The sequence below is a fragment of the Sipha flava genome, unplaced genomic scaffold (genome assembly GCF_003268045.1).
Source record: "Sipha flava isolate LNK unplaced genomic scaffold, YSA_version1 240_pilon_pilon, whole genome shotgun sequence".
NCBI lineage: Eukaryota > Metazoa > Arthropoda > Insecta > Hemiptera > Aphididae > Sipha > Sipha flava.
This window is the reverse complement of record NW_020272885.1, coordinates 24,956-37,989: the sequence shown is the minus strand read 5'-3', so window position 1 is coordinate 37,989 and position 13,034 is coordinate 24,956. Positions and strand designations below refer to the sequence as shown.

At 20.1% G+C, this 13,034-nt stretch overlaps 1 protein-coding gene across 1 annotated transcript; it reads left to right on the top strand.

Annotated features, from left to right (window-relative positions):
- The first annotated feature begins 1,839 nt into the window (after window positions 1–1,839).
- On the top strand, window positions 1,840–12,774 carry LOC112684085 (PDF receptor). The gene is made up of 10 exons (XM_025555402.1): window positions 1,840–1,887; window positions 6,312–6,409; window positions 8,190–8,297; window positions 9,612–9,751; window positions 9,833–9,936; window positions 10,826–11,033; window positions 11,110–11,406; window positions 11,491–11,582; window positions 12,104–12,290; window positions 12,650–12,774. The coding sequence occupies exons 2-10, from the start codon at window positions 6,346–6,348 to the stop codon at window positions 12,719–12,721; spliced, it is 1,272 nt and encodes a 423-aa protein (XP_025411187.1). The 5' UTR covers window positions 1,840–1,887; window positions 6,312–6,345; the 3' UTR covers window positions 12,722–12,774.
- Window positions 12,775–13,034: the final 260 nt, after the last annotated feature.

The following is a 13,034-nucleotide window of genomic DNA, read 5'->3' as shown; positions in this document are numbered from 1 at the left end:
CGTTATTAGTGAAAAAGGGTTATGTGTAAATCAGAGAACCGGATTTTTGTCGGAAATGGAACATGCCCAGGTCACTAACTTTATGTTAAATGTTGATGAAACAAAACAACTTATAATTTATAAAAAATACTTTAAAAAATTAATCTTTATAGATCATATTATTGATACATTAATAATATTTTAAAATAGCTTCAATTAAAGTAAAATTCGTATTTAGATTTTAGATATTAAAAAATGTATTCTTGTTTGAATACTTTCTTAATTTAATTTTTAATATTAATAGGTACTTTATAAATCAGTGCTTCTTTTAATTTTTGTTATGTAGACCCAGAGGTGGAACTAAGAATTTTTACGCTCGAGGAAAATATTAAAATTACGCCCTATCATAGACCAATAATCAAATACTCTTCTCGAGAATTTATTTCTAATAATTAATATACAATCATACTTATTGAGTTTTAACCTAATATCAGTATTTAACAAAGTTAAATATATAAAATTAGTTGTTAATAATTATAAAAATTACACCTTCTAAGATTGTACGTTCGGGAAAAATTCCCGTCTTCTACCCCCTAGTTGAGCCTTTGTGAAGACCTCACTATTTAAAATAAAATTAAGATGTATAACTTCTTATCATCGAATTTATTGAAATAATATGGATTATCAATAAGCAGAAAGAATTACCGTATACATGCGATGTTAGAACAACACAAATCGCACAATATTGATTATGACATTGTATACGGATTATATATTTATATATATCATTCAAGTCTAAATGATGAGATTCGACAATGACAATCTTAATTTTTCATTATAAGTATAATATGAATTTTTTTATATTTTTTAATAAGTCTCTGATGTATAATAATTATGATTTTTAAACGCATTTGTAAATAGTTAAAATAAAATAAATTTATACAAATATTTCATGCTCTTTTAAAATATATAGGACCTCTAGAGGGACACGACATACAGTTTGAGAAACACTTGCTATGTATGATATTTTTATTGGTATATATGTACTACTGTAAAAATCTTCAAGGGAAATAACTTTATTAAAACACAAATTAATGTCTCTCTTGCTTAAAATCTAAAATATGAACAATTTAATAGACTATTTCATCGTATAAATTATTTTGAAATTACCTTGGATATCGAGTTATTTTATTTAATATGAATCAAAATTGAGCTTAAATTAAATTTTCATATATTTAAATTAATGTTATTGTTGCAGAATAAATACATTAAACTATAAACTTCGATATTTCAATAATAACGTGATGGATAGGTACATTTTTTAAAACGAATCTAAATGACTAAGTTTATATATTAATAAAATAATCAACAGTTGAAAATATTATGCCATTAGAATTATCACTTTCTAAAAAAAAAAATACAACAGTATATTGTTATAAATTTAAAAATAAATTAACAGTCTATACGAACAAAAAAAACATTGTAATACCGTACTTTATAAACTCAAACTTTTGAAAAAAAAATTCAGAAAACTTTTCTGATACAGATACTAAAATTATTATTCTCTTAGATTGTTATTTTATAATCAATTTTCGTTTCATGCATATGTATTTTCTATTTATTATAATTAATTTAATAGTGTTAAAAGAAGTATATTAGTTATTCGTGATTGTTTTATATATGTGGTCGTATATAATAAATTAAACATATAGCTTTATAACAAATATATGGCTAATAAAATGTCAATGTAGTGACTTAATAAAAGATTTGAATTATGTAATTGTGTAACATTATATTGAATTGCTTACAACCAATGAAAATACTGATATGTGAACATGCGCATTTGTATTTTAATCACGCGGGACATTCAACTGTTTTGCTATTCATTCGTGAACTTCGTAGTCTCAGGTGAGTACATTCCAATATAAATACATTTAAATTATTTTTTCTATAATATTTTATGACATTTTATTTATGAAAAAATGTTATATTCATAACAATTAATTGTATACAATTGATCATTATATTTATCTTACATTGTATTTTATAATTAAAATATATATAAACTTCATACTAACGTATAAAAAAACACGTATAATGTTCATACAATTACTATAGAATGATGATGATTAGTTTGTTTATATTTTTTAATTTTTTTATCGATTCAATAAATATCATTGAGTAGATTATAAATTATTAAACTAATTTCGTTTATTTCTACAACATATATGAATGATTTATTAATAATATACTTAATTTTGGTACTTCAGTATTTTTTTATTTTATTATTATTATTTATAAATTAACAAAACCGCAAGGGGTAAAGTATCGACATACAATCCTCAGTAATTTTATAACAAAGGTTACACTTACATGCTATAATTTAGTAAACACATACAAATTTAATTACAATACTTATTTATATTAATTATCCAAAAAAGGTTATAGTCTAACATATTCTACGATGTATTATGTTCATTAGACCTGATTTGTGTAACTATTAGAGTTAGTTTAATTTAAATATATATAAGTAATATTTAATGCTCGTGTATTAAGATTAATTTTGTATTAGAACCTTTTTTTTTTTCCTTTATTTGAGATAAACAATCTATATCTAAGGGGCACAATAAGTTTAAATGGTTAGAGTAATTTACAACATGATACGCTTGACGTGAGAAGTCATCCACTAATGACACTCAATATATTAGAACCTAGAAATTTTAATTTGGCATTTATAATTATTATATACTGTACATTTATATTGTATAAATTTTTCTCTTAAACTTTATAATGATTAGAAATGTTTAATTGGGAATAATTAGGGTAAAACATTCAGTTTTAAAAGTCTTTAAATAAAATTATTTTTTAAATTAATTAGTTAAAATTTATTGAATCACTAAACTATTTTACTACTAATTTATAACTGTGTTTTACGTAAGTAAGTCAAAAATTGCCCCAATGGATTATTAACGTTAGTGTTATACTCCTCCATAAAAATATTATAATATATTTTTCAGTTAGTGAAATATAGAACGAAATAAGACACTCAAGTATTGAAAAAGGAAATTACATTTTATTTAGTTTCAATTTTTCAACTCTTATTTATTTCTTGTATTCAGACTTATATATATGTACAAATTATATTCAAATACAAGAACTAAAACCTTTTATTATACATTAACAATAATTATATTGGTAAAATATTTAATTAATTCATGGTTTATTAAAGTTAAATATGTTGTTAGTATTATGTTTTGTTAATTTATTTTTATAATATTAAATTTTAGATTTTATATAAATTACATTTATATAGTTATAGTTTAAATTATAAGTTTTATTAATATCCACTTAAAAATTATTTTAATTCTCGCATAGATGATTACATTAATGCATTAGTTTTTAATATTAATAAATATTACAAATATTTTAATATAAAATAGTTTTAAGTTATTAATAAATATATATATATACATATATATATATATATATATATATATATATACATCAAAATTATCATCGTATCAAGACATGCGATGCACGCCGAACCTTTCACATCTTCAACGGTATCTTCTTCGAAGAACGAACAAATTAGTATAAAATTCCTTACGGAACACGGTATACGAGTATGGTCATAATTTATCTTCCATCTATATAAATTTATTAATTTATTAATTTTTTTCTTATAAAAAATGTAATGTTATAAATTAATTAATTAAAATCTTAAAAGTAATTGTTTAAAATTAACTAACAAACAAAATAGTTTGTAACTATTAAGAATATAACATTTTTTATAATTATTTAATAATATTTAGACAGTAATTTATACATAATTTTTTATATTTTCATTAAGTACCCTTAACAAACGATTTTTATAGCTACTTGTTATTTTCTTTTTCTTGTATTAAGTTGTTGTTGATAAATATATATTAATTATTTTATTGGGTTTAGAAATTATTTCACCATAATTTAGTTATTTTTCTTTCTATTCGATGTTAGTTTCATTTTATTTGTAATAATATCCGAATCATAATAAATAATAAAAAAATCAAAAAAAATTAAATAGTTAATACTCATAAAAAAATAGATAAATAAATAATAATAATATTCCAGACTAAGCATTTATTTATTTGTTTATTTATTTATATATTGATCCAAATTATTAATTTCAATCTGATAATTAAAGTTTCAAAATTGATTTTAAAAATAACTTAAAATATTAATTTTATTTTTTATGAATTACTTTGATATAACAAAAGTAATAATATTTTTTATAATTTTGATTGTAATAAGTTTTCAAACAACATTTCCTTACATTTTATAGGTCTACATTTTTAACTCTCTCTATATATATTGCATTTAAAAATTATATTAAAAATTATACTTATTATTATATATTATTAAAGTGACCTAACTTAATTATTTTGGTCTCGGCATAAATATAATACTATAATTTGAATTTATAGTTTGTTAAATTATAAAATTAACTAAAATTGGAATGTATACAATCAAATTATTTTTAAATGTTTATACAAATATTTATTTATTATAATTTTAATCATTATAACCACTAGTCAATCTTATAAACAACTAAATAATCGGTACAAAAGGCAAATATGGTGTAAACTTATTCTGAAAGATTTGCAAGCTCATCATTATACAAGAAAAAATATGACGAGTAGACGAAGTTAGTATAAAATCAACAAAGGTATAAATCCATTGTGACGAGAGCTCTCGAAAAAAGTTCATTGGATAAAAGAAAGTCAGGTACCCCTTATCTAACCCTCATGTTCACCAACATCGTGAATTTTGATTAAAAAAGTTACCAAATTACGATACATGTTAACATGGATATATTATTAATTTAACATTAATTCCAATGAAATTACATTCATTTGTATGAGTAAATTGTATATATAATTGGTCAAACAATAAATAAAATACTAATTTTAAGCACTATATACATTATAATAATTAAACAATCCTTGGAACACAAATAAGCTTATAGATGTATAATAATACCATATAATTTGGACACATTTTTTCATTAAATTTATGTATTTTAATACAATTTAAAGTACCTATAATACTAACCATCTACTTTTCATCTTAAGTTCTAACTATTTTTAAATTTAAATTTCATATTTTAGAACATTATATTTTGATTCTTAAAATCCTAATACGAAATCAGCAGCTAAATATTTATAAGTATTTAAAGTTTAAATTATGGGAATGGAAATGCTAGATATCTCTCTAAATGTTGATGCTCCACTTCACTCATCTAAAAATTAATCATCTTAAGAGAAACTGATTATATAATATTGTCATTAATAATTATAAATAATTAACAACTGGTAAATCATTTTAATTTAGTTATTAATCAAAAAAGAATTTATTGGTTTAATGATAATGTTTTGAATATGTGAAGCAAAAAATATATTAGTTAACAGCTGTATTTTTTTTTTTTTTGCGTGATTCTATTACACTTTTTCCTATAGTCAATACTTAAATCGGAAAATAAATATTCCTTCCTCTCTATAATTTTTATTTGCATTTGAGCAATTTTAAATAATTTAAAACAAATTTGAAATATTTGACTTAGTCAATTATTATAAACAAAATAAAACTGTTTAACGAATTTCTCATGAAACGTTCGATTGATTTCACAACTATAAAACTATAAAAGGATACTCCACAAATAATTTATATTAATTTTAATTTATAATTGTATTTTTAATATAATGGCAATTGGTTTATCATCGATACCAAATGTATTCAAATATATGAAACAAAATTAATTTTGAATATCATATAGAGATTTTATAAATGATGAACTAAGATTCTTTAAAAAAAGAAAACAATGTTATACTCCATATTCTTTCTAATTGTATACTAATTATTAAGTATTCAAAATATTTTGTCATTCATGGTTATTTGCTATAGTGGGTGGGTATTTTTATTATTTTTCTTTTATTAACTGATACTATAAAATAATTAAAATCACGCATGGTGTTAAATTGCCTATATAAGTCGCCGTTTTAAATATTAATTTATTTAATTTAACTTTTCCTTATTGCAAAAATCCGTTTTAAATAAGTAATAATGAATTGAAAAGATAATTAATCTAATTGAATCAATTGAATAATTCAAATTTAATCATAATTATAGAATATCCATATTTAGTATAATTCATTTAAGTAAAAATCTTATTGATAACCTGAAGCAATAGATATAAATTCTAACAATATAGGACTATAAATATAATCAAATAATTGAATAATAATTATTATGATTTAATAATCATTATAAATAATAATAGTTTGTCATTTTTGCAGGTTAGGATTAAGCGTCTTTTGAAAATTTTAAACTATGAAAATTAGTACTTTGGCTTCATGTGATTCTAATTCTCCTTATCATTTAATTACGTCCAATAGTAAGTATTTTACAATACGCTTCATATATTAGTTTTATACAACTATTTCTAAATAAGCTATGATTAATAAATTAACTATGAATATAATGATTATTTTATATTCAACAATATTAGATTCATGCCATTAGTAGAAATATATACGAGTATTATATGAAATTAAAAATACATTTTTCAAACTATACATTTATTTTTTTTAATCGATTACAAATAATATAAATAAATGTTAAAAAATTTTTCAATTTTACTAATACTTAAAATAATGTTTTTTATTAATTAACAAAATATATTCTATAATTTTTTACTTCTGTTTTTTTATTAGTAATATCGTAGTAATATTTAATGCTATTTATTTTATGCATCAACAATAAAAATTTGTCAAAAATAATAAATACAAGTAAGTACTTAATGTATACAACTATACGATCAAGGACAAAATACGTCCATTTGGACGAAGCCGTTTGGACGTGGGGACAAATGGACGTCAAAAAAATTATATATATAAATTAGTAAATAAAATAAATTATTTATATTTTTTATAATATGCAAATTCTAATGTCAAAAATATTTATTCAAAAAATCTTCACCATAGCGATTTAAAGTAATTAATGACACCTTACTTGTACATTTTAATGCAATTTCTACACGACTAACACGGTTATAGATGTGTATTGTCGTGTCTCATGTATCACCGTGTTTCGATAATGTGTGATAATTATTACAAGTTGTAAAAACCAATAAGTTATATATATATTGATATAAGAGGTACCTACCATATTGCCAAAACGATAAAATTTGATAAGTTTTATATTATGATACGATAACATTAGTTATATTATGAACATAAAATATCAATGGTTTTATAACTTATAAATATGAGTATATATTTTTTGTTTTTGACGTCCATTTGTCCCTATTCGACAACAACAATATATGTATGAGAAAGTTTATTCATAAATGTGATAAAATCCACCATTTTATTTATAATATATGTATGACATAACTTAAAAATATAAAGCAACAGGAAATAGTTACATAACTATATAATAGTTAAATAGTAAAATCAAGTAATAAACAAAAAAAAAAAAAAAAATATTTGCAACATTTTAATTATTACTATATTTTTCTTTCATCCTTGATTTTACAATTTTGTTAATATTTAGGGGACTACTCCCATCGTTATCCAATCATCATAATCCAAATATTACATTATATATATATATATATATATATATATACAATATATAACTTATATTAAGTAAATGAAAGAATTAATTGAATTCCTTTATTTTTTATAACAATTTTGTTAAAAATAGAATAAGATTAATCATTAAATTGTTGGATAAAAATCTTCTAATTTTTCAATTAAAATTTTGTTATTTCAATACAAAGGTATAAAAATGCTTATTTAAATGAATCACTTCATTACTCGAAATACAATTAATTTAGATATAGTTTTGGTTTTTTTTTTTTTTTTTTTAATTTGGCGCTTAGTTTTTTGCACAGCATTAGTTTAAAATTCAATAATTTTTTACTAATTTTCTATAGCTCACCGAATTTCAAAATTAAAATATCCATAGTTTAAGTTTCTAATTAATACACTTTTTCAATAATAAATTATTTTACAAATAAAAATGTATAAAATATTATTGACTTTAAAAAATAATTATTATCAGTATTTTTCATGTCTTATGTAATAATTAAGATTGAAATTAGAATAACATTATTAAATAAAATACATTTGACAAAGAATTTGTAATCATTTTATCAATTTTTTTTTCAGACAAGTTTTGCAATTGGTCTTACGATGAGAAAATATGTTGGCCTATTGCAAAGGCTAATACAAATGTATCCCAACCCTGTCCAAAAGAACTAGGATTTAATAAAATGAGTAATTAACAATTTATTACTTTTTATTAAAATGATATTAATAAGTGATAATATAAAGAAATTCATTATCTTAATATAAGTTTAATTTTAATAAGCTATATATGAAATTTATATAACAATGTATTTGAGTTGATATGTTGATCTTAAAGTTCAAAAAAAAAAAATAGACAATGTTTAATATATTTTATGAATTGTTTAGTAGTTTTTTTTTTTGCAATTTAATACATCACGTAATCTTAATTTCTTAGTTTTAGATTTAATATATATTTTTTATCAATATAATTTCTCTACAAATATAAAAAAAATATTTTTCGACTTAACGCAACAAAAAATAACTAAAAACACATTATTTCATGTCATTGTCTTATATTTATTTTTGAATTTAAAGTTGAACATTTTGAAAATTTAAATATGTTTCATAAACAAAGTGGTTTAATATTAAAAATAATTAATATACTAAATATATTTAGTATTTATTTAATAAATATTTATACATATTTAGCGTTTTTACTAACATATAAACAATAAACTTCTTTTTTAAATTTTAATATATTATAATTTTTCGAAATCATAATATTGAATAATTTAACACAAATTTTCAGCAATTATTATAATCTATAATGATCTAAAAATAATTATGAAAACACGGTTATATATTTATATATTACGAATAAGCAGTAATAATAATTTATTTGTTAAAATTGAATGAAAAAAAAAATTATAGGAAATAAATTGTTGTCCCATAAATTACAAACAAAATTAAAGACATTAATATTTTTAATGAAACAGTACATTTTATATCGATATCGTAATTCAAGTACCAACTTTTATCAATTAATTCGTTTAACTATATATCAAGATATTTGGTTCTATTAAAACTAAAATAAATAATATTATAGTTAATAAATAACTTAAATGTAAACTAAGTAAATTCTATAGACAATATTTTAAAAATATATTTTGTTTATTGCTCAAACAAATTTAGCGTTATTCCTCCAAGTGATCATATTTTAATATTTTTTTGTTAATAATTTATAAAACATTGATCAGCTCAATTTTTCTTAATATTATTGCGACAAAAAAATTATTTTATTAATTAAATAATATAGTTTATGTTGATAATTAACATCCAGTATTTATACATTAAAAGTTTTTTTATTACTATTTTATATTAGTTATTATAACTCCAAAATTCTGATTTGTTAGGGAAATCTAAAATTTACGATGATAAAATTATGCGGCTATATAGGTACTGCTTTGAATTTTGTATTATATATTTTAAGCTACATTTTTTTTTTTTTTTTTTTAATAATAGAAATGGTCTATAAATACTGTAGAGAAGATGGAAGGTGGGAAAATGTTTCACATTTTTTTGGATCAACCGATTATAGTAGCTGTTATACTGAAGAATTAAAAACATTACTGAAAGAACTTGGATCAGTTAACGATACAAAAGTAAGAATAGTTAATTATTTCAAATTAAAACTTATAAGTTATAATTGTATTAAGTTATTTATTTGTTTATTCAATTCGAAGAAAAAATTTAACATAGCTACCAATACCGGATTAATAGAAATTGTTGGTTCTCTTGTATCAATCATTTCATTAATCATATCATTGTGTATTTTTATTAGACACAAGTAAGTACACAACTTAAATACACATTTTTATTTAAGAAAAATATTTTAAACTATATGCTAAATTTAAAAATAGATTTTAAAAATACTAGAAAATTCAAATTACTGACTATTTTAATATAAATACTATAATTAAAATATAATTTATCAAATTTTTACACAGCCTTACTACATAATTAAATAAATAACAAATAATTGTAGGACTAATACATTTCAGGCTCTATCAAGAAACTATAATTATATATAATTCAAGTAATTGTGACAGTATATAGATATATAACAACATACTAAAAATTTGACACTGTATAATTACAATCAATACTATTTTCATTCGTTAAAAATTCTATGTTGTTACCATAATTAGTGACTACGAATGTATAAATAAATTATAGATACGTACTTAAATTAATGTAAAAAGATACTTAATTTATCATAATTTTAAATTGCAAAAATAATCCTTTAAAATAAGTTTCATAATGAAATGTAATATGTGTACATTTATCAAAAACGAATATTTAATAAAACATATTTTTAATAATTCACATAACCTTTTTAAAATACGTCTATATCGTAGCATGTTTTACAGTTATAAATAATTTATACTTATATTCAAATTTAGATTTTATTAAAAAAACTTGTATTGTTATATGAATAATACATATACATGTATTCTTATTTAAATTATCACGTGCGAGATTTTAAATCATATTTTCACTTATTATTGAACTTAATGGTTAATTTTTCTATAAAAATATAATAATAATAATAGAAATCTAGGAAAGCTAACATATATATATATATATATATGTGTGTGTGTAGTATTTAAATACATTAAAATATATTATATTTTATAATGTATTAAATATTATTAATTTACTTTTTGCAACTTCAGGGGTTTATTGGAACAACGATTCAAAATACATATGAATCTATTTGTTGCTTTGTCATTACAAATGTTTATTAGACTTATTTTAAATATTGATAAATTGGATTTATTAAAAACTAAATTTGACCGCAAAAATGTGAACTGTTATGTCGATTGCAACAACCAGACATATTTAGTTTATACTGGTAATTGGATTTTAGGAATTATGTACACAGTAAGTTGAAATAATCTATTCATATTATTATTAATACTTAATCTTATTTTTTATATTAATTTTTAATGTTTTTTAGCCAATCATTTGTGAGAGCACTCAGGTTATATTAGAATGGTCAAAAACTGCAAGTTTTATGTGGATGTACAACGAAGGAGTTTACCTATATAGAATAATAAAATCTAGAGTTTTAAGAATAAATCCAATAAATTTACGTATGTATTTATTTGGTTGGGGCTTACCAGCTTTATTGACAGCTGTATGGTTATTGGTGACAATGGTTTACTACAAAAAATCATCTAGTGTTTGCTGGTGGGGCTACAATCTATTACCTTTTTTTTGGATACTCGAAGGACCTCGGATTGTAATTATTATTGTAAGTCTAGATCTAATAAATAATCGTAATGAAATGTGATTGAAATATGATTGAAACTATAAAATGTTTGATTTATTTAACCAGATAAATTTTATTATTTTGATTGTTGTATTGAGAGAGCTTTTAAAGAAAATCAAATCAAAATTGACACCATCAAATGAACTTGATATCATAAGGCATGCATTTATTAAATTAATTAACAACTAATAATATTTATATAAAATTTAAATTTTAAATGTCCTTAATAATTATTTTGTATTAAATGTTTAGTGGGTATTAATTTATTGCACAAAAATTAAACTGTAATTTCTCAATGAATTAATTGATTTAATTTTAATGAGTATATATAACATTCTGAACTTTTCTACTACTAATTTATTTTGATCAGTTTTATTATTCAAAAAGGAATCAAAATATTAATATTATTTAAGTTCTTGACAGATCATGTTAATTTTTAAAAAAAAAAAGAAACGTTACAAAATGTCGACAAATAGATACAGATATTGTAAATATTTGTAATTTTTATTTAATTGTTTATTTTATAAATATTTAATAAAATATTTATCATAGCAATTTAAAAATCAAATAAAACATTTACATTCAAAAAAAATTAAATAATGAGGATATTTAAAATTTAATTTTGTTTAAATTTCTTATTTAATTACAATATAATAAAAGTGATCTTATTTGTTAATAGAAAAGTATCTAAAGCAGCAATTGCTCTTGTGCCTTTACTGGGGATTACAAATTTTATATTAGTAATATTACCCGAACCTCATGCAAAAAGTCCAGAATTATTTGCTTTATGGTCATATTCAGCACATATATTACATTCATTTCAAGGCCTAATGGTATCAATACTATATTGTTTTATAAACAAAGATGTAAGTATTTTAAATTTATAGATTAATTTATTATTAATATTATTAAATTTCTGGTGATGAAATTATTTAAGACCCAAGAAGTATTAATCAAGTTTAATTTAATAAAATTACAAGAATTAAATATAACGGAATTACTTTCATAATTATCAAGCTATAATTTTATAATGCAAAAAACTTTTTAAAAATAAGAAAAAGAATTTTTTATTCAATCGATTAATTTTTTCGTGTTAAGTATTAAAATAAAGTACTTTATGATAATTTCATAAATATTATTATATTAATATATATAATGGACAGATAATTATAAATATTTATTATATTTTATACAGAGTATATTAAACATTACTATGATATTTCAGATCAAAAATTCGTTTGATAAACGAATGATGCTTCAAAAATCACGACGAAATTTTGAGATGGAAATGACCTGAATTAGAACTTAAATTAATATTATCTACTTAACATTATACATTTTCATTAATATATTATTTGATTTTTTTCTAATGAACATTTATAAAACCAAATATAAACCATTGGTTTTAAAAAATGTTTGGCATTTAATATATTACCTAATTAGTTAATTAAAAAAATCATTAATTTAATTTTATATACAACAATAATATTTACCATAGGTATTAAAATTAAAACTTATTTCTTTTGTTTTTATATAATATTATTCGTTTTTATTTCTTAATATAATTATTTTAAAAATATAACATGTTTTTTCAGTATATTCATATAATT